We start from the raw sequence: 19342 nt of genomic DNA on the forward strand, positions 1-19342 counted from the left end.
AGCAAAGTCTGACTGGTAAACTACTATTCGCGGCGCGGGTATACTAAAACGCGAGCAAAATGGATTGACTGAAACGAGAGAAAGAGGGATGAATCTAAATTCGCTCCGTTATAGGGTGGAATTTAGGAAGGCATACTGCACACTAGTACCGGTACCCACACACTCATACTCATACTCATACCGCACACGCATACTGGGATAGGATGGGAAAAGGGGTGTCTCGACCGGCATTCGCACCGATCGAGTGACCCGAAGAGCGCCGAGGCTCTGTACTTATACCCTCTCGGAGATCAACGGATTGGGCGAAATGACGTTTGCGCAAAATGATTGGCCGATTCTTAGAAGGCACGGCTCCTAATTTGCATATTCGTTTCCTCCCGCATTTATCGATAATCGGGCAGGATTTTTTGGGTCATTCCAAAGGGAATGACCACTTGACCACTGACTTTAAGTACCGACCCCTAGGATTGGTCATCTGGTCAAGGATCGCGAAATAAAAATTCTGAGATTCGTTTCTATTAATTTATTAATCAGAATTTAACCATTTTCATTAACCGTCCATAGTTATTCGGATGATTTTAAAGCGAATGACCACTGACCTATACTAGCCACCCCCAGGATTGTTCATCGGGTCAAGGATCGCGAAATAAAAATACTAAGATTCTTTTCTATCAATTTATTAATCAGAATTAAGAAAGATAATCAAGTTTAGATGTATTATTAAATGCGTGCATTGCGACAAAAACTGTGGGTGAAAAATTTTGTCTCATTTTATTTCGGCCGACGTAATAAGTAATTAAAAGCAAAGTTGGAGATTGCCTCGAAGTTTTTAATTCAAGAACTTTCTCAGTAACACTAATTAAAAAGTATGCTCAACTAAAACTTGATACAAACGATAAGCGTTTTACGCGTTGGGAATGTTTTAAAGGTGGTTTGACGATATCAATCTCGGCCAGAATTTAATACGGTGGATCTCCCAGAAGAGGTTCCGTGTAATTTATACGGGGAATAAACGTGAAAGTTCGAGCGCAGGCACCGGGTGTTGCACACAATTTCGATGGATCGGCCCGATGAAACGAACGGTTTCTGGATCACCAGAGGTGCGCCTATTATGCATATTGGCCCGAATATCGAGTATCCTTAAACCCGGGTTTCGCCCCGGCTTCATTGAATAAATACACCTTCGCTAAATCACCGGTCTAGGTCTCCAAACGTTGCCCTAAACGATTACGCCAAGAGAATACACAGTGAAAATTGTCCTGCGGATCGAGCAAAAGAATGTCATCTAAAAACTAATTACGGAATTTTAACACTAAATCTACCAAAGGTGATCAAAATGACTTGCCTGGCACTTCTTATAATCATTATTCATTTCCAGTACACTTCGTTTTCTAAAATTTTGTATGACTTTTCCTGAAACATGCAAATAATTAATTGTGTAATATTAACAATTTCTGTGATCGAATAGCCGCGAAGAAAATATCGTAACGAGCGGCTGACCGGGGCAAATAACGCCTAGCCATTAATATTCATGTCAATCGGTCCGCGGAACAGCAAACCGGCACAGAACCGGTGAAAGTAAATTTATTTCCCCCTCATTACCATTTTCATTGGCTATTTTTTATTGTTCGTACATGCGTGCGCGTTCGTACAGCTTGATACGATCTCTTTACGTCCATCATCCTAATCGATTCCTCTTATCGACGTACCCGGTATGTAATTAAAAATACCAAAACCGACGTAATTCGTGCTTTTACTATTTTCTGTCACGTTTGTGTACTCGAGGATTAAATACATTCAAATGTTATCAATTAGTATCTTTGCGATAGCTGTGTCAGACCTAGAATTTATGCGTTCGTAGAAAGAAAATGCATAAGTATAAAAATCAAACGACATATGAAAATAATAATTACCCAACAAACGAGAAAAATAATGATTATACGAAATGCAAAACAAGTCATTTCGTTCCTTCTTGGTAAATCTAGTGTTAAAAATCCTGTATATTCTCAGCTGCGTTGAACAACGTTTCGTTTTCAATTTACTGAGTAATCTGGGTGACATCATAATTTTGTTAATTCATTACATGATTCACTTTATGTGTGACAAACTGTTGCGGTTTTCCTGGTTTCTTCGATCGCTTCTCAAGCGAGACACGAAGAAACTTTTCAATTAAAAAAAAGACAGTCTTCCTCTTCCTTTTTTTTATGAAAAAACAGTCTTCCTTTTCTTTTATTTTTTCCATAAATTTTATGCTAAGATAAATATACAGTTGAGAAAATATTATTACAGGTAATAACGTGGTAGTAGAATCTGTCAGCGAAGTATTTCTATAAGCTAGTTACGGTGTCGTAAACGTTGTCGGTAAGAACGTCGCGGGTTAAAAAGATGAATTTATTTGCCTGCGGCTGTTCGAGCACGGCTTTCTACACGCTTTTCCAAAGGCAATAAAAATGTTATTGTTCACGGAGTAACGCCGATTATGTCAGAGCTCGTCTGCTCGTTGAACGTATCGTTGCAAATACCTGCGGGCGCGAGGGAAATTACTCGATGTAAATATCACGTGTCAATATCGCTGGTGCATCGAAATTGATGATGGTCGAACGAGTGAAAGGGAGTCTATCGCATCGTAGGATTACCATTATTCCTTTCACAGTTCTCATCTATTTTCGAGATGCGGTTAGGAAAAATTCACCGCCGACTAATTCAATCGTATTCACTTTCTAAACATTGAATTTCGCTGCTGGCAAAACTTCGAGATTTACCGTGAATAGAGAACCTGTCCTACTTCTGCTCGACGATCTATCGGATAACAAATTTAATACAAAACTCGGGCGGTGTTTTCGTTTAAAAAACCGCCTCGAGTGCCTCTGATCGACCCCAGCAATTTTTCATTCTCGCACTGTTTCCACGTGACCGTTTTTCTCGGCGAGAAACCGCGAGAGAGAGAGAGAGAATGAAAGGAAACAGGAATGAAAAGGTGCACGAGCCGGAAAAATAAGAAGCGGAACGCAAGCTCGGTTGATCGCGAAAGCTTCTCGGCGAGTTCATTATTTCGCGGCGTGTCGCGAAAAATTCGCACGGTCGCCAGGCTCGCGCTCTACGGGATCGTTTCGTTTTCATCGGTGCTTGAACGTGGAACCGGTGCCACTGGAATATCAGCTGAAGCGATAAAGGGGTTAAAACGGCGGGGCGCGTCGAATCGAGAACTCGCCCGGCAATTTAGTCAGATAATGCGCAGCGACTCGAGTAAAATCATTAATTAAGACGTCCGCGCTTTGTTGCCACGCCGATCCTTCAACCGATATAAACTAGCCGTTTCTGTCCCGAACTCGATCCTACTCGACGTCCCAATTCATTCAACAAACACTATCAATCGGATGAAACATTCTATCGATTATTTTATCTATCATTATGTCAATTTCTATTTTGTCAGAGATTTACGGTTCAACAACATAGCAGACATCCGACCGGGATCGTTCCATGGCCTGAACGATTTGCAAACACTTCTGTTGAACGACAACCAGATCAGATATCTTCTACCAAGAGTTTTCGAGAGCACGCCTAACTTGAGAATCCTCTATTTGTACAAGAACCGGTTAAAACGAATCGCACCCGGCGCCTTTTCCGGGCTGCCGCATTTAAAGCAATTATACCTGCACTACAACCACCTGAAGGAGATCAAAAAAGGTACGTTCAACGATCTACCGTCGCTGGAGAGGCTGTTCCTGCACAGCAACCAGCTGCATCATCTACCAGCGGACGCGTTCCAAAACGTCGGCCCGATGACGCGTCTACGGTTGGACAGCAATGCCCTCGTCTGCGACTGCAATTTGGTCTGGCTGGTGCAGAGGCTTCAGAGCAGACCGTCCGAAATGGCTGCGATTTGCCAAGCACCGGACGAGATGAAAGGAAGGTCGTTGACGACCATGTCGCCGGACGAGTTTCATTGCAGTTGAGTAACTTCCCCTTCGCTGAATTAATATTTCTTTTAGAAATGATAAGAAATCGGACTTAAAAGCATTCGATAAATCCTTGCAGAGTCGCACGTTTCAATGATTTTCATAATAAATTCAGACATGAAAGATGAAATCATCTAACCGGCATAGGATTCTTCTTGCCGGTTCGCAGAAGGTTACTGTAACATTTCTCTGTCGCTGTTAGTTCATATCTTTATAGAAATATGTTAAGAAGAAGTCACGAAGTAGCGGAATGAAGCGTAAGGCATTGTATACCGAAGGTTTACGACTCTCCGGGGAGCCATCGGTCTTAATGGCGACAAGGGAACTTTGTTTTACGGTATTAGAAAATACCGCGGGTTGGTTTTTACAGTTAGAAACTTTTTATCGGTAAAGTTGATTCGCTCACGGTGATGAAGACAAAGTAGCCGCCGTTCTAACGGCAGCTCTGCTCTCTCAATTATCCTCGATTACCTGGTCGGACCAGGAAGGAACGTTGCCTAACGAATAATTGAATAACAGAACGTCTGGTAGCTTCATTTAGCAGTAAACGTGTAACTTGATTACGTCAAAATATGTTCGGGTAGCTGATGTACGGTTGGAAACCTGTAAGCGCGGATCTGAACAAATAAACTCAGCTCCTCTGCCAGATATCTGCCAGTTTCACCGTGACTAGAACAAATCGACGGACGGGTATTAGGTGCTATTATAAATATACTGAGCGTGAACCAATATGTTAAACAGATAGCTATTTCTTTCTCCTTTGCATAACTGATTGCGTTATTTTCAAGAACTACAACTTCATCTGTATTATCTCAGACAACAAAGTGATCAGATATTTATAGATAAAGAAATTACTACAAATAAAGAAATTATATAAAGTTCTAATATTTAAAAAGCAACAAAATAAAATATGTAAGAATGATCTCAGACAACAAAATGATCAGATATTTATAGAGCTACAAATAAAGAAATTATATAAAGTTCTAATATTTAAAATGCAACGAGATAAAATATGTATGATTGAATGAGATCGAAGAATGGCATTGTAATTTTTTAGCGAAGCCGCAGATAATGAACGGGCCGCAGGATGTCGAGGTGCATTTGGGCGGTACCATCACGTTCACTTGCGAGGTGATCGGCGATCCGTTACCGGAAGTCAAATGGATGCGAGATTCCAACGAGGTTCCCATCGACGGCGCCCGTTACGTGATGCAAAACGACGGGACGTTGATAATATCGGACGCGACTGAAGAAGACGTCGGCGAATACGAATGCTTGGCTCACAGTGAAATGGGCTCGACGAAATCGAGAAAAGCGCGAGCTCTGATCACAGCGTTCCCACCGTTGCAATTTATCCAGTTGCCCGAATCGCAGACGGTCAGAGTCGGCTCGAACGTCTCCCTCGCTTGCAAAGTAGACGGACGTCCACCACCGAGCGTCCAATGGGCGAGAAATGGTCAACCGTTGAACGCGAATAGTCGAATCTCTCTGGAGAACGACGGGACTCTGCTGAGGATCTTTTCAGCCAGAGAATCAGACACCGCGAGATACGTTTGCCAAGCGAGGAACGCTAATGGATTCGCAGAAACGAGCGCGGATTTGAACGTGGTCGACGAGTTTTATAGTCCTCCGCGTTTGACGTACGAACCACAGGACATGGAAGCAGAGCCTGGGACCATTATCGAAGTCCCCTGCAGGGTGGAAGGTCATCCGAAACCTGTGATACAGTGGAAGAAGGACGGGACTGCCGTGGAAGGGAACAGAGTTCGAATCTCCAGAGGAGGAAGCTTGTACCTTTACAACGTCACAACCGCAGACACTGGAAGGTAAATCTTTGTATTAGATTTTTAAAACATTAATCCATTTGCAAAGAACATAACGTGAGATCGAAAGCATTTCTTTGATTGATGCATCCTGTTATTAATTTTAGATACGAATGTTCTGCGGTGAACCAATATGGTCGCGCAACGGCCCAGGCGTTGATTCGCGTTCGCCAGCCGGGCGCCACAGACGTTCTCGTGATAAGAGCATTTAAAGATGCCAAGGAGGAGATCGATCGAGCCATAAATAACACCCTGATGAGTCTCTTCAGTGGTGACAGGTCCGCGCGAGCGAATCCATTTAGGCTCGCACGTTTCCCGGACGCGGTGGGCCGCGCGGCCGCCAGACCAGCTGAGATCTTCGAAAGGACGCTCGTCAATGTACGACGGATGGTGAACGCCGGTATGAAGGCGAACGCCACCGACGAGTTCCGATATGAAGAAATTCTGAGCGCCGAACAGGTTTCTATATTTTATCATCTCAATTATCCATTTTCATATCAAACATAGCATTAATTCTTCATAATATACTACTGAAAAAAAAAAATTAAGTCCCACATAGCATAACGTAAATGTATTAAAAAAAATATATGAAACATACGACGTATTTTATATATTCTAGGTGAGAGAGATTGAGAGATTGTCGGGGTGCACTGGGCACAGGCACCGACGGAATTGCACTAACATGTGCTACCACAACAAATACCGTAGCGTTGACGGCAGCTGCAACAACCTGCGTCATCCAACCTGGGGTTCCTCTTACACCGGTTTCCGCAGGAATCTGCACCCGATCTACGAGAACGGGTTCTCGTCCCCGGTCGGCTGGGAGAGAGGACGCCGTTACTACGGATTCCCGAAACCGTCCGCACGTTTGATCTCCACGACTTTGATAGCTACTCATAACATAACTTCCGACTCGAGGATCACGCACATGGTGATGCAATGGGGTCAGTTCCTCGACCACGACCTGGACCACGCTCTCCCGGCGGTCTCCAGCGAGTCCTGGGACGGAATAGATTGTAAAAAGGTCTGTGAGAACGCTGCGCCCTGTTTCCCGATGGACGTACCGCCTGGTGACCCTAGAGTCACGAACAGAAGATGCATCGATTTCATCAGGACCAGCGCGGTTTGCGGTTCCGGTGCGACCAGCGTTCTTTGGGGTAACGTCACCCCCCGGGAGCAATTGAACCAGTTGACCAGCTACCTGGATGCATCTCAAGTGTACGGGTACGACGACGCTTTGGCCAGAGACCTGCGCGATTTCTCCACCGATCACGGCCTCCTACGAGAGGGACCAACGATCCCTGGTCATAAACCTCTCCTCCCGTACGCTTCCGGCCAGTTCGTAGATTGCAGAAGGAATCCTCTGGAGAGTTCCATTAATTGCTTCGTAGCTGGAGACATCAGGGCGAACGAACAGGTCGGTCTTCTAGCGATGCATACGATATGGCTGCGAGAACATAATCGCATAGCTCGCAGCCTGCGCGAAATGAATCCGCATTGGAACGGGGAGAAGTTGTACCAAGAGTCGAGGAAGATCGTCGGTGCCGAGATGCAGCACATCACTTATCAACACTGGATACCTCACGTGTTCGACGGTACCGCTGAAGAACTTCTCGGCTCGTATCGAGGCTACGACCCCAACGTAGACGCCAGTATTTCCAATGTGTTCGCCACTGCCGCTCTCCGATTCGGACACACGTTGATCCAACCGCGGTTAGATCGTCTAAACGAGTCCTTCGAATCGATACCTCAAGGTCCTCTCAAACTGAGAGACGCCTTTTTCGCACCTTGGAGATTGGTGGAAGAGGGCGGCGTGGATCCTCTGATACGAGGAATGTTTGCGACCGCGGCAAAACTGAAACTCCCAGAGCAGAATTTGAACACGGAATTAACGGAACAGTTGTTCCGCACGGCTCACGCGGTCGCCTTGGACTTGGCCGCGATGAACATTCAGCGTGGCAGAGATCACGCTCTGCCGGGTTACTTGGAATGGCGCCGATTTTGTAACATGTCCCACGTCGAGACGTTCGAGGATCTAGCTGGTGAAATTCGTAGCGCGAAAGTCAGACAAAAGTTGAGGGAACTTTATGGTCATCCTGGGAACGTGGACGTTTGGGTCGGCGGAGTGCTAGAGGATCAATTGCCTAACGCGAAAGTCGGCCCGCTGTTCAAATGCCTGTTGCTGGAACAGTTCAAGCGTACCAGAAACGGCGACAGATTTTGGTACGAGAGTCCGACTGTGTTCAAACCAGAACAACTGACGCAAATAAAGCAAACGAGTTTAGCCAGGATTCTGTGCGACAATGGCGATAACATTAACAGAATTCAACCGAACGTGTTTCTCCTGCCGGAGGGCGATAACAAATTTGTCAGCTGCGAGGAGCTCCCGTATATAGATTTAAGAGTTTGGTCCGATTGCTGCGACGGATGCGAGGATCAGAGCAACACGATTTCTAGATTCAGACGTAGCGCCGCTAAGTACTCCCCGGCACTCAATAATCCCCCCTTAAAAGATCTGAGTACGCAGAATCAGAGCGAGAGAATCGCGTATTTAGAGCGAACGATCGAAGAGACGGAGCAAGAATCTAGGAGAGTCAGAGATCTCGCCGAATCTTTGTCCGGCAGAGTGGAACAACTGAAGTCGCTTTTAGAAGATCTGAAGAGGTCGAAGTAAAGAGGTGCCATTCTTCCAACGCGTGTTCATTTTTATTCATTCGGAAAACATTGACTCTGCACGATTATCGTTGTACATACACAGATCATAGAAGCTGTCGCGTTAGTTAGTTGGTCGGAGTGTCGTCACTGTCGTCGTCGGACCCGTCAGTCTTCTGCTGGACGCGACGCGCGACGCGTCGTTTAAGCGTTTTCTATTATTTCTAGTCTCACGTCTGATAATAATGGTACTAAAAAGAGCTTAAATGATATTTATAGAAGCAATGATAGAGCTTATTCTCCTGTTGCGACTTTTTATCTTCGGCTAGGAAAAACTATATATAAAAATTGCTTTGTTAGGTTACACAGTAGATTACAGAAGGCGTCTCGTATTCAATATGTCTGAACGATCAACGATCGTAGTTTCCTTTTTCTAATCGTTTCCTCTACGCTGTAACTCTCTTCTTTGTGAGCAACCCAAGGATCCACATATCACTTCGCTCGTTATTCTCTCATATCGTATTTGTTAGGTGTTAGCGTTATTAGATAACTTCGTTAATAAAGTTTTGCGTTTATCACATGTTTTTAAGCAAAGAAGAAACCGTAAATGCATGCGAATCACTGCTATGTTCAATTAACAATCGTAATTTTAATGATTCTGTGCCATGTGTTCATTTTATATAATCGACGGGAACATTATATTGGTAGACTGCAGATTTGTGTGCAAATTAAAATATTTTCAATGCCAATATGAAAATCACGATAAGAATTTCTTATATTCTTTAGAAATAATAATATGGATTTCGGTCTCGATAAACTGTACGTTTTTTGCTATTGAATGCGTTCTGTATATTTTAATCAGCTACAATTTTCTTATAAACGCGCATGAAGTCTGCAGTCTGTGTATTTACGATACACAAATCTTTGGAGATGTATATCAAACGAAACTAGATTTAAAAGTAATCGAAAATAGAGCAATACGTAAGGAATAATTAATATACAAGTGTTCACAAAAAATTGTATTTACTCAAATTCAAACTCTGTATACATATGTTATATACATTTAAAAAAACAATAGTACTATAGCATATTCCGGTTTTATAATATATTGCATTATTGTACTATCTAAAGTGTTCCACACATACTAAGCATTCGCAATATATAACAATGTATGCACTACTTTGTTCCAACGAATTTGGTATGCCTCCCATGAGCAATTATGTCTTCCCCATTGTTTTTTGTGACATCTACTGCGAGGAAAGCCAAGGTTTTCCCAGTACGTATGGTTCTAGCGTCGACTGTCACCAAGTCGCCAGGAAGGCCAGGTTTCATGAATCTGTAAGTTAATTATTAGTAATATTCAAACTGTAATTAGCTACTATCTATGATGTAGACAAGAAGGTTATACTCACGTGACATTTAAATCTACTGAAACTCCCGGTACGTTGTTCCCTGTAGTCATCACAGCGTACGTAGAAATGCAATCGATAACAGTACTCGTAAAGCCCCCGTGCATAATACCACCTACATTTAAATGTTCATCGGAAACAACGAATTCCGCTTTACAATTCCCATTTCCAGCTGACACAATTTTTATCTGTTCGAAAAAAATGTCAGACTTATTTCAATGAAAGTAATTGCAATCATTCGATTGGTTATGTGGTAATTCGTAACGTATATTACTCGTTTTTTATGAACTACAGTAATATTTATATATAAAGAAAATGAAGCGAAACGTGAGATACTTTACTTTTTTCATACATTGCCCGAAATTTGGTCTGTTGATGACAGCATCCAAAACCTGTGTGATGAGCTTCGTTTTACACATGATTCGGTCTGATATATCTTATGATTCTTCACTGGGAATTATGTAATTTATGTAACAAAGTATTATAAACTGCGAGTTTAATTTTTTCTATGAACAGGATCTATGACAGTGTATAATAGTTGAGCGCTACTGAAATTTCACTAATCACGGTTCACGTAACCTATGCATCGTTATAAATGCAGCACGTGTTTGCATAGATTCATGAAAATTCTTAATTTCGAAAGTAGCGATACTAAAAATGGAGAGTGGAGGTTTCTATAACATTTTACAATTTTATATTTGCCTGTAAGGGAAGGTAGTTTTGTTACAACGAATCAATATACATACGAATGACAAGCAATACGAATGCAAATTCATAACATAAAAAATAATTTATTTTCCATCGTACAACAACCATTCTCTTTACAAATAATAAAGACATAATTTAATTTATTTAAGCTTGATTAATAGGCAGCCCTTGATCGTTAAGTAGATGATCCTTGGGATCTTCCAAATATTTAGGTCCATCTCCAATCTTGGTATGAATAATGTATTTCAAACACCCATTAGGATGTTTCGACACGTTAATATTATCAAATAATTCCTAGAACAATCGTAAAATTTGTGAGCATACACAGTAAATGATAGATGATTCTTATACAAACATAAAAATACATATTTACATTAGTATATTTAATTCCTTCGACAGCCAATCCCATGTGGTACTTTGTAAGATCAGTTTCTAAGGGTGGAAAGAAATGATGTAATAATCCTAAAACATCTGCCACAGTTTCTTCCAGGAGATATAAGGTAGCATTAGGTCCTGCATCAAAAGTATATGCGACCTAGAATGAATAAAACATTTATCAAATTACTGATACACAGAGATTGAACTGCAAAGCGTAATCTCTAATTACTTTCACTTCGTTAACGGCTTCGTTATAGGCATGGATGAGTTCGATGATGGCATGTGACACATCGTTCATGTACATAATCGGTGGATACGTGTCTAAGCATATCGCATGCATTTGATTAGAGTCCTTCATCGTGATTTTGGCAAACGTTTCGAAATCCTTGTCAATGATCGCTTGTTGCATTTTCTTCACCATATCAGGGATGATATGTTTCACCCTGTACAAATGTAGATCAGATGTGTTCATCGTCCTCTTCATGCCAATCGCGCTCGATACCTTTTTCTTTACATCGTTTACCTATTGCCAAGTATCAAGTTACGATCGTACCTTATAGAGAGGACAGTGATAAATTAAAAACAATTCTTACGACTAGTATTAAAGCTCGCATTTCGGGCCAGTGAGTAGCAGGTGCTATTTGTTTCGCTATACTATCCGTTCCATTCGCTTCGGAACCCATAAACCATTTTACAAAACCTCCCATAATACTTCGGCACGCTGACCCAGAACCCATGCGAGCCATCGAGGTAATATCACCCTGAATTAGTTCAGAGAGTAATAAGTTTAATTCTGTTCGAAAATTCGTAGTCCAGTGTTTCTTTTATAATACCTGTACGTTAAATAGCTTGGCAAGGGCTGCTACTAAACAAGCGTAACCGGCCGCACTGGAAGCTAGGCCAGCTGCGGTAGGAAAATTGTTTTCGGAACAAATGTGGATTTTCCATTCACCTATGCGACTGGAATCTCCTGCCCTTTTTCTAACTGAAACATTCGTAGTTTTTAAAATGTATCGAGGCTTTTCTGCATTACGCAATGCGCTGCGACATACTTTCTCTTAAACAATTCTGCAATCTAGAATTCCTGATGTCCTCTTCCCTGGAAAATGATCACATTATTTTAAAATATTTTTTATTTGTTTATTCTAATACTTACCGTCCATTAAGCCAAATGCGATCTTTTTTGAAATTCGGACTGGCCATTACTGTGGTCTTCGCACAGAGCTAAGAAACAAATAAAAGTAGGAATTCAACTGTATTTTATTTAAAATTAACTACGATTGTATCCTTACATGATCTGTATCTATAGTAATACTAATAGAATCGTTCACAGGCAAGATTAAAGTCTCATCTCGTTTACCCCCTGTGAAAAAAGAAATAGCAGCATTTAAATAAAACTATTTAAATTCAAATTTCTGGAAAGAGGTCACGCGTTATACTTTTAAATTATTTTGTTTTCAATGCAAAGTAGTTTGTACAGAAATAGAGACAAGGTTTTTGAAAGGAAATAGAATTTATTATAATGCATTTCTAGCGCTGGAAATATTATATTGAAAGATCAATAATTAAAAAGAATCGGACATGCATACATAAATAGATTACAGATTTAATTTATAATTTATTTAATCTCTTGACGTATTGATAAGAGTGAATGAACAGAACTGATTCCGTGATTGCATTTGTAATTAATCATTGTAATAATTACGTTCTTTTTGTTATAATTAATACTAATGATATAATAATACGTACAATATTTTATAACGGCAATATTGATGGGTGCGACGCATGTAACGGTACTCATTTTCACCAACGCTGCGTTCACCGTCTCTTCGACTACTAGCCGTCGAATAACGCGCTTTCGTCCAGTACACGGCATTTATATCAAGAAAACTGGGACTACCTCTAACATAGATTGCCGTTCGTACGATTAAATCAATTCCGCGTAATTTCGATTAAAAATTGAATTATCATACATTCTTCGATTCTATATGCATCCTACTATTTCCATTGTTTCACTATATTTCTGTCAATATTAATTTTATTTTTAAATTTCTATCGATCATTGTTACTCCACTCGTATCGACGTCCCTGGTGAGGTGGTTCACCGTTTTTCCTACAGATGATGATGAAGTCGAGTCGCATTCCCGCTTCGTGCTTGGGAGCAACATTCGAGCCAGCCGGTTTTCAGTGCGACGCCGGTTGCGTCAACGGTGGGGGTGATTTGCACGGTCCCCGGAGGGCTGTACGTACCGCGATTGTGCACGGCGTGCATGGTGCTTGTTCGAAACGCGAGAACAACGGAACGGTCAGAAGGAGGAATGTGAGACGTCGCGCGAAAACCGTCGAGGATCGTGGAATTCGTGTGAAGTAATAGGTACGTACTCGAGTGTCGTGTATCGCGTGTAATTCGACGTTAGCGAAATACGAGGGCACAGTGGGATGCGATTCGAATGATCGTGTCCGCATCCCTACTTCGGCATCTCGCGCGTGTTCGCATTTTCGCGTCGCGAGAGCGTGTGTAATTCTGCTTTGTCGTTCCCTTTCTCCGAATAGTTAGAGTTAGCACGCGGTCACCTCGGTTCGCGTACCAAAGAGACTCTCTCGGCGCTCGCCGTGAAAAGAACGAGCCGAGGCGAAGGGAAAGAAAAACGAAAACGAGCCAAGAATAAGAAGAAGAAGAAGAAGAAGAAAAGAGGAGAGGCCAATGGAGCCGGTGGCACGTATATACGCATCGTGATCAAGTGGTGGTCGCGTTGCATCGAGTGAGATCTCGCGTAAAGGTGTTCCCGTGGGACGTCTCGTGGGTTACATTGACCAAGTCAGTATTCCGTCATCTGTTACTAAAAGGAGAGAGAGAGAGGTCGTCGATCCGTCTCCGTGTGGTAGTGCGTTTTGTACGATCTCGCGCGCGCCATGGGGTGTCGGTGTTGGTCCTTCACGAACGACGGGACCTGAATGTGTGCATATTTCTCCTGGCTGACTGGCCTGCCTTCCGCCGTTAAGCTGCATTCACAAACGGAGCCGATTTTCGGGCAAGGAACCTCTCCCGGTCGTTCTTGCCGTGATCGCGAATCGAACCGGTTAATGAGGACTTCCCGACCCCGATCGTCCAATCGGCTAACAGGTAAGACAACCAAAAACCGTTTCGATAAAAGTATTTTAAACATTTCCAAGTCTTCATTCGTTCTCTGCTTACATCCGATTAAATTGGTACCACTTTTCGTACGATTTCCATGTAAACTGCCACGATCCGATATTTTCATTTAATTTCAGATTCGATTAGGAATTATTATTTTTACCAGGAATAATTCTCAATACTTTTAGCGATTATCCATCTGCACAGCTTCTTTAAACGATGCCTGGCGCCTTTAATTTCGTTTTATCTTTGAAATACATACGTGTGTGTGTGTTCTAAGCCAGCGTTTTTAGTTTACATTTTCCTCTCGGTAGATAAAAAGTGCATTATCAAGGTGCTACGTTGTAAATCACGGTTTTTCGCATCGAAATTAACGACTCGTGCTAAAGTAGCGGGATAAATGCTCACAGGCCGTAAAACGCGTTCGATGCTAGCACGTGGGGTGGCTAAACGAGGTCCTTCACTCTGACTCCGATTCCCCACAGCCTCTTTTAAGTTCAACATTATTTATAAACAGCGAACATTCACCGATTCAACTATATATATATTTATAATTCTGTATTTGTTAATTTTGTGAATAATTCATTCGCTGCCCTACATTATATAATTAAACATCGACGTTTATTCTTCGCTATTTATACGATTTAATTAGCTAATAAAATTTAGCATAGAAAACGTCTATCGTTTCACATGACCTCTCGTACGAACGCTCTGAAACGCCGTTCGTGCGTTGGTGAACAGAGCGACGGATTACGTATACGGGAAGATCGCGTTAAACCGCCTTTCCTTAATTCTATTCACGGTGGACGTCGCATTACAAACAGATCAGAGGGTCGGATCGCGAAATGAGTATGCTACGTGCGTTTTACCGTTCCATACAATTGCCGCCATAGGTGGACGGTGGTAGCTGTTACAAGAAGAGGTCCCTCTTTGTTCGGTCACGCACGTGTGAACGCCACCTTGATTCAGGTGCGCACAAAAGACGCATCCTCCGGCGGTACTTGAACTCCGCAGCGGACGCCTGTCCCTTTAAATAATCGACTCTTTCACGATTTTTAACTCCTATCCAACTTATCCTCTTCTTGCAAAATTGATATACTGGCAAGAGAAATAAACAGTCGCGCGTATAAAATATCCTATCTGGAAGTAAAATTGTGCCTGCGCGCAGATCTAAACTGACGATTGTATAAATAAAGAAGTTATACATGTTCGTAAAATATTTTGCTTCAAATAAATTGTACGAAGTTTCTTTCACAAATTATTTACGAACACATTAATTGTCGAAGTAGCGGTATAATAGGCATTGAATGTAAATCGCATTTTCTTTTGTTTCCTGGACCTGGAAACTTTTTTATTAGGAACGGTGAAGTTTTTATTTGAACTCTAAACTCCGAGATTATCTACGCGTCGAAGTTTGTTCGGTTTCCCATGGGAAACGAAGTTAGTCACTTAATTTTCTAAGAAATATGACTTTCTATTCGAAGATAGCGTCGAGAATTGTTACGGTTCTCCTCGCCTCGTAATATCCTGCGACCCGTTAAAAACGGACGTAATAAAACTGTTTCCTATTTTGGCGGCATTCTTTTATAGCTTAAACCGAACGACAAAATCTTTAATACCTTTCATGGAATACCAGAATCTAGAGCAGGTATTACATACATTATTTAGAAAGTACAAGATATTTTAATATCAATTCTCTTCTATCTCTTTGATTATTCAACGAACCAGTTTAACATTTTTAGTCTCCACTCAGTATCTACCAATCCATCACCAGAAGTGTCCATTTACTCTCTACGTAAAATGAATCATTCCATACGTGAATCACGAAACTTAATCAATACGACCAATGCTATATTCTCTTTATAGTACGTGATTAACGTTAGATTGTCGCCAACAGATCAATGCAGTTATTGTACTCGGTGTGTACGGTGTAAGTACATTTTTCCATTATCGTACCTTCGTTCTGTTTCACCTGGCTTCAATTCGAACGCTAACGGGCGTTGCACGTGCCCCGGCGAAACGTAATTGGCCTGAAGGGAATGGAATCGAGTGTAATTCCGTTTTCGAGTAGACAGAGGCTAATGCTTAATGGAATTACTGCCGTGATAAAATCATCGCGAGCCGACTGACGCTGCTGCTGCTGCTGCTGCTGCTGCTGCTCTCTTTTTGTTTCACCCTGCAGACTCGTTTCTCCCCTCGACGTTTCATGTCTCGAGTCTCACGCAATAGGATCGTACGGTTTCTACTCGCAACCCCGCGACTGCAATTTCCATAAGTTTATATTCTATTCTTTTTGTCTTGACGGATACGGCGTAATTTCAGTGAAATGGACGGAAGGTACACTGTCATTCAAAAGTAATTCAAACAATCTGTTGTAATGTAACTAATTTTAAATAGTAGGTTCTCAAGTGTTTTTTTTAATCGCACTAAACTTAAATAAGTCATTTTGACGGTACTAGTTTTATTGCGTTGAATATTTAGAATTTGGCAAAGAACAGCAGTCAACAATAATAATTATGATAATATACAGCTAGTAACAATGAAACTGAGCCAGCTCTCGCTTCTGTTAGTTTCCCTTTTCTGCAGCAGTGGAAAATCTTTCTACCACTAGAGGCCACATTTAAATTAGGCAGTAATAAAGGCGTTATAATTTTTTATATTTCACTATTGATATTTTTATTTGTTTAAGCATATGTTCATCCAGATGTTTAAATTTTAATAAACAACTGCATATTTAAATATCAGTTCAAATAAAAATAATATTAGTAGAAGAATTTTTACATAAATTTATTACTTTCTAAAGGAACACAATAGAAAAATAATAAAGTTATAAATAATTAATATAGCAATAATACGGAAAATAATTTTAAAATCTGATGGAAAATTTAAGTTAATATTATATTTATATTTGTTTCTTGCTTCAAAGTATATAAAAGATCCATACATATACTTTTCATAGATTACTCTATTGCATAATTGTTATTCTTTGGTTTATTATTCATTATATTAAAGGACGCCCCGAGGCGTGCGTTTCCCATGTTGCTTCGAGATTGATTCTCGCGTTTTTGTAGCGGTGGAATAAAAGCAGACCTTAATCAAGATTGTAGCGGCAAAAAATGGTTGCGGCAGATGTTCCGGCTAGGTTCCGGCCCGGGCAACTGAACGACTCTGACAAAAGAACATCTCCTCGTGTCCTTAAGACCCCGTAATTTTTCTTTTTCAAAAGGCCAGGATACCAAAGATTAATCACGTGCATTTTCTGACGTAGAATCAGCCTATTGTTAAACGTTGAACGGGATGTTATTTAATTTCTCATTCACGTCCGGATTAAACGTACATATGAGTTAGGGGCGTTCGATCATGATTTAATTCGTGTTCTACATTGTATGCCGAGTCGTGTCGCTCACGAGCGGCGAGACGTTTCAGGCCTTTAAGAAAGGAAAATTATAACAGCGAACGCGTTCAACTTTTGCGTGGGAGTTTGATAAAGAAGCAGCCAGCTGGCAATCGTCGCCATGAATGAGTCGGCCGATCCGAGACGAAGGGAGGATCGAACGCGTCGCACAGGAAATCGGCGCTTATTCTCGGCCTCGATGCTATCTCGGACGGGGGGCCTTTTTGTTCGGCCGGTGCAGATCGGGAAACGTCGCCAGCCCCTGGCGTGCGTCAGAGCCGTGGTTCACGGTTGACCTTGAACGCGGTACCGGTTGCAGCACGTGGGTACCCGCTCTCCTCTTGTACCGCCTCTCTCTTGAACTTACCAGGCCTTAAATAGGGACCCGTACCTATTTTCAGAGAGAGAAAGAGAAGCTAGTGGCTCGACGAGTTGGAAGAAGGAATAGGCGAGTGGTTCGACCGCGGCTGCATGGCTTTTGTACAAATGGGACCACCCACCTGCTCCCCCTTTTCGTCCAAAACGAACCTATTCAACGTTTCTCACGATAAAGAAGACGTTGCCACGAGATAAATTCACGCCGAGCCGACCGTAAAATTGAACGCGTCCTTTAAATTCAATTTGTCGGTACAAAGGAAACGAGAGCGACCCATATGTTTACTGGGTCACTTTTTGACTGGTTCATCCGACAATTTCGTTTGGTCTAATCGAACGTCTCCGAGATTACAGCGATGAGCCGACACACGGAGGTATCTCTCTCTCTCTTATCGATTTTCCGTCGGATGACGACGCGGCGATTGCGTCTACCTTGACGCGGGGTCTCGGGGTAGAGATCTGTGCGACACGGTGACTGGAAACGCGTTCCTTCCCTTCTGCCTCGGTAGATCACGATGAAACAGCTGCGGCTTCCTTTGGAGATCCGCGAGCCTCGGCGATAAATCGCTGTGCAATTTCATCGAGATAAAAGAAACAACGAAATTACGTGCTAACTCGACCGACCGGTATTCGAGTCGGGTTCTCGTCTGTTTTCGTTCTCCATGACAAAATTAATCGTTAGCCGGATGTTTGTTTAATTTGTTAAACGGTATATATTTTTTTTACAATCCCTCCGGCAGTAGTTAGAACATAAAACGACGCGGGGGAGCGAGTTCGGCAACAATTCTTGACTATCTTAATTTTATCTGTTAAACAGAGGAAAATGAAATGAATGAGGATGGGATCGTGGCAGGTTTATTTTCTCTGACAGTTTTACGAGCGGCGAAACAGTAACGATAATGTTGAATGGTCTTGTTTCAGCGAGACTGGACGAGCATAATCGGATGAAGCTGGGCCAAGCATGCCCTCTAAGAAGCAATACAATCTCGTGCATAATGACGAGTACGACACGAGGATACCGTTGCACAGCGAGGAGGCGTTCCACCGTGGAATCGTCTTCCACGCCAAGGTAATTACCGTTCGAACGTTTCCCTTTCCTGTCCAAGCTCATTTCCCACTGAATCATTTGCTAATCGACTGGAAAAAATTCGAAAGTCTCTCGATCTCAGGAAGATTTAGTATAGAAAAATGTAATTAGTCTACAAGAAATCATGCTTGCTGTTATACCGTACTCACATCAGATCTTATAAAGTTAGATCAATTCCACTAAACGGCGTCCGATTTTACCCCCTGGCAAAAAAGTTTTTAAGCGCGCGTCTAATAAAAATAGCAATAAACGGTATACATAAATATGAGGCCGGCACATGTAAAAACAGTCGTTCTTTTCTTTTAATTCTTAAGCGTATTAATACTAGAATTACTAGCGATTGACGTATACCTACTTCTGGTGAGGTAAAAATGACTTGTTTTTCAAATTAATAAGTCATAAGAAAAGACAGCTGTTTTTA

At 41.9% G+C, this 19342-nt stretch overlaps 4 protein-coding genes across 8 annotated transcripts in view; 2 read left to right on the forward strand and 2 right to left on the reverse strand.

The window, feature by feature from the left end:
- Positions 1–9185, forward strand: part of Pxn (Peroxidasin) — a 20162-nt gene extending 10977 nt beyond the window's left edge. For both annotated transcript variants that reach the window (XM_018029710.2, XM_018029709.2), the window contains exons 3-6: positions 3434–3951; positions 5017–5785; positions 5890–6241; positions 6402–9185. In XM_018029710.2, the coding sequence (XP_017885199.1) occupies positions 3434–3951; positions 5017–5785; positions 5890–6241; positions 6402–8456 (3694 nt within the window). In that variant the 3' untranslated portion in view covers positions 8457–9185. The remainder of the gene's footprint in view (positions 1–3433; positions 3952–5016; positions 5786–5889; positions 6242–6401) is intronic.
- A 186-nt stretch (positions 9186–9371) lies between these two features.
- Positions 9372–10421, reverse strand: LOC108628052 (acyl-coenzyme A thioesterase 13). The gene is made up of 3 exons (XM_018029716.2): positions 10185–10421; positions 9847–10031; positions 9372–9770 (listed from the first exon to the last, which is right to left on the reverse strand). The coding sequence occupies exons 1-3, from the start codon at positions 10260–10262 to the stop codon at positions 9611–9613; spliced, it is 423 nt and encodes a 140-aa protein (XP_017885205.1). The 5' UTR covers positions 10263–10421; the 3' UTR covers positions 9372–9610.
- A 202-nt stretch (positions 10422–10623) lies between these two features.
- On the reverse strand, positions 10624–12789 carry Mvd (mevalonate diphosphate decarboxylase). Its single transcript, XM_018029715.2, has 9 exons — positions 12679–12789; positions 12222–12292; positions 12086–12153; positions 11982–12028; positions 11763–11914; positions 11523–11690; positions 11159–11452; positions 10925–11086; positions 10624–10845 (listed from the first exon to the last, which is right to left on the reverse strand). Exons 1-9 carry the CDS (start codon positions 12728–12730, stop codon positions 10696–10698), a joined length of 1164 nt encoding a protein of 387 aa, XP_017885204.2. The 5' UTR covers positions 12731–12789; the 3' UTR covers positions 10624–10695.
- A 259-nt stretch (positions 12790–13048) lies between these two features.
- Positions 13049–19342, forward strand: part of LOC108628050 (carboxyl-terminal PDZ ligand of neuronal nitric oxide synthase protein) — a 26185-nt gene continuing 19891 nt past the window's right edge. The window contains exons 1-3 of one of the 4 annotated variants that reach the window (XM_026816198.1): positions 13049–13303; positions 13483–14053; positions 18756–18903. In XM_026816198.1, coding sequence (XP_026671999.1) covers positions 18796–18903 — 108 coding nt within the window. In that variant the 5' untranslated portion in view covers positions 13049–13303; positions 13483–14053; positions 18756–18795. Of the gene's footprint in view, positions 14054–18114; positions 18209–18755; positions 18904–19342 lie in introns of those variants that run through there. The other 3 variants (XM_026816197.1, XM_026816199.1, XM_026816200.1) reach the window with 3 other exon arrangements.

This window comes from Ceratina calcarata, unplaced genomic scaffold, assembly GCF_001652005.2.
Source record: "Ceratina calcarata isolate Rehan_Ccalc_2016 unplaced genomic scaffold, ASM165200v1 scaffold493.2, whole genome shotgun sequence".
NCBI classification, from domain to species: Eukaryota; Metazoa; Arthropoda; class Insecta; order Hymenoptera; family Apidae; genus Ceratina; species Ceratina calcarata.

Bases quoted from the DNA above. Each gene is read 5' to 3' on its own strand.
- LOC108628052 (XM_018029716.2), bottom strand. From the start codon at position 10,262: ATGTGTAAAACGAAGCTCATCACACAGGTTTTGGATGCTGTCATCAAC. The intron at 10,032-10,184 runs GTAAAGTATCTC...TTTTTCGAACAG, and splicing joins TCGGGCAATGTATGAAAAAA to ATAAAAATTGTGTCAGCTGG. The intron at 9,771-9,846 runs GTGAGTATAACC...ATTAACTTACAG, and splicing joins TCAGTAGATTTAAATGTCAC to ATTCATGAAACCTGGCCTTC.
- Mvd (XM_018029715.2), bottom strand. From the start codon at position 12,730: ATGAGTACCGTTACATGCGTCGCACCCATCAATATTGCCGTTATAAAA. The intron at 11,915-11,981 runs GTATGTCGCAGC...CGAATGTTTCAG, and splicing joins GCAGAATTGTTTAAGAGAAA to TTAGAAAAAGGGCAGGAGAT. The intron at 10,846-10,924 runs GTAAATATGTAT...CGATTGTTCTAG, and splicing joins AAGGAATTAAATATACTAAT to GAATTATTTGATAATATTAA.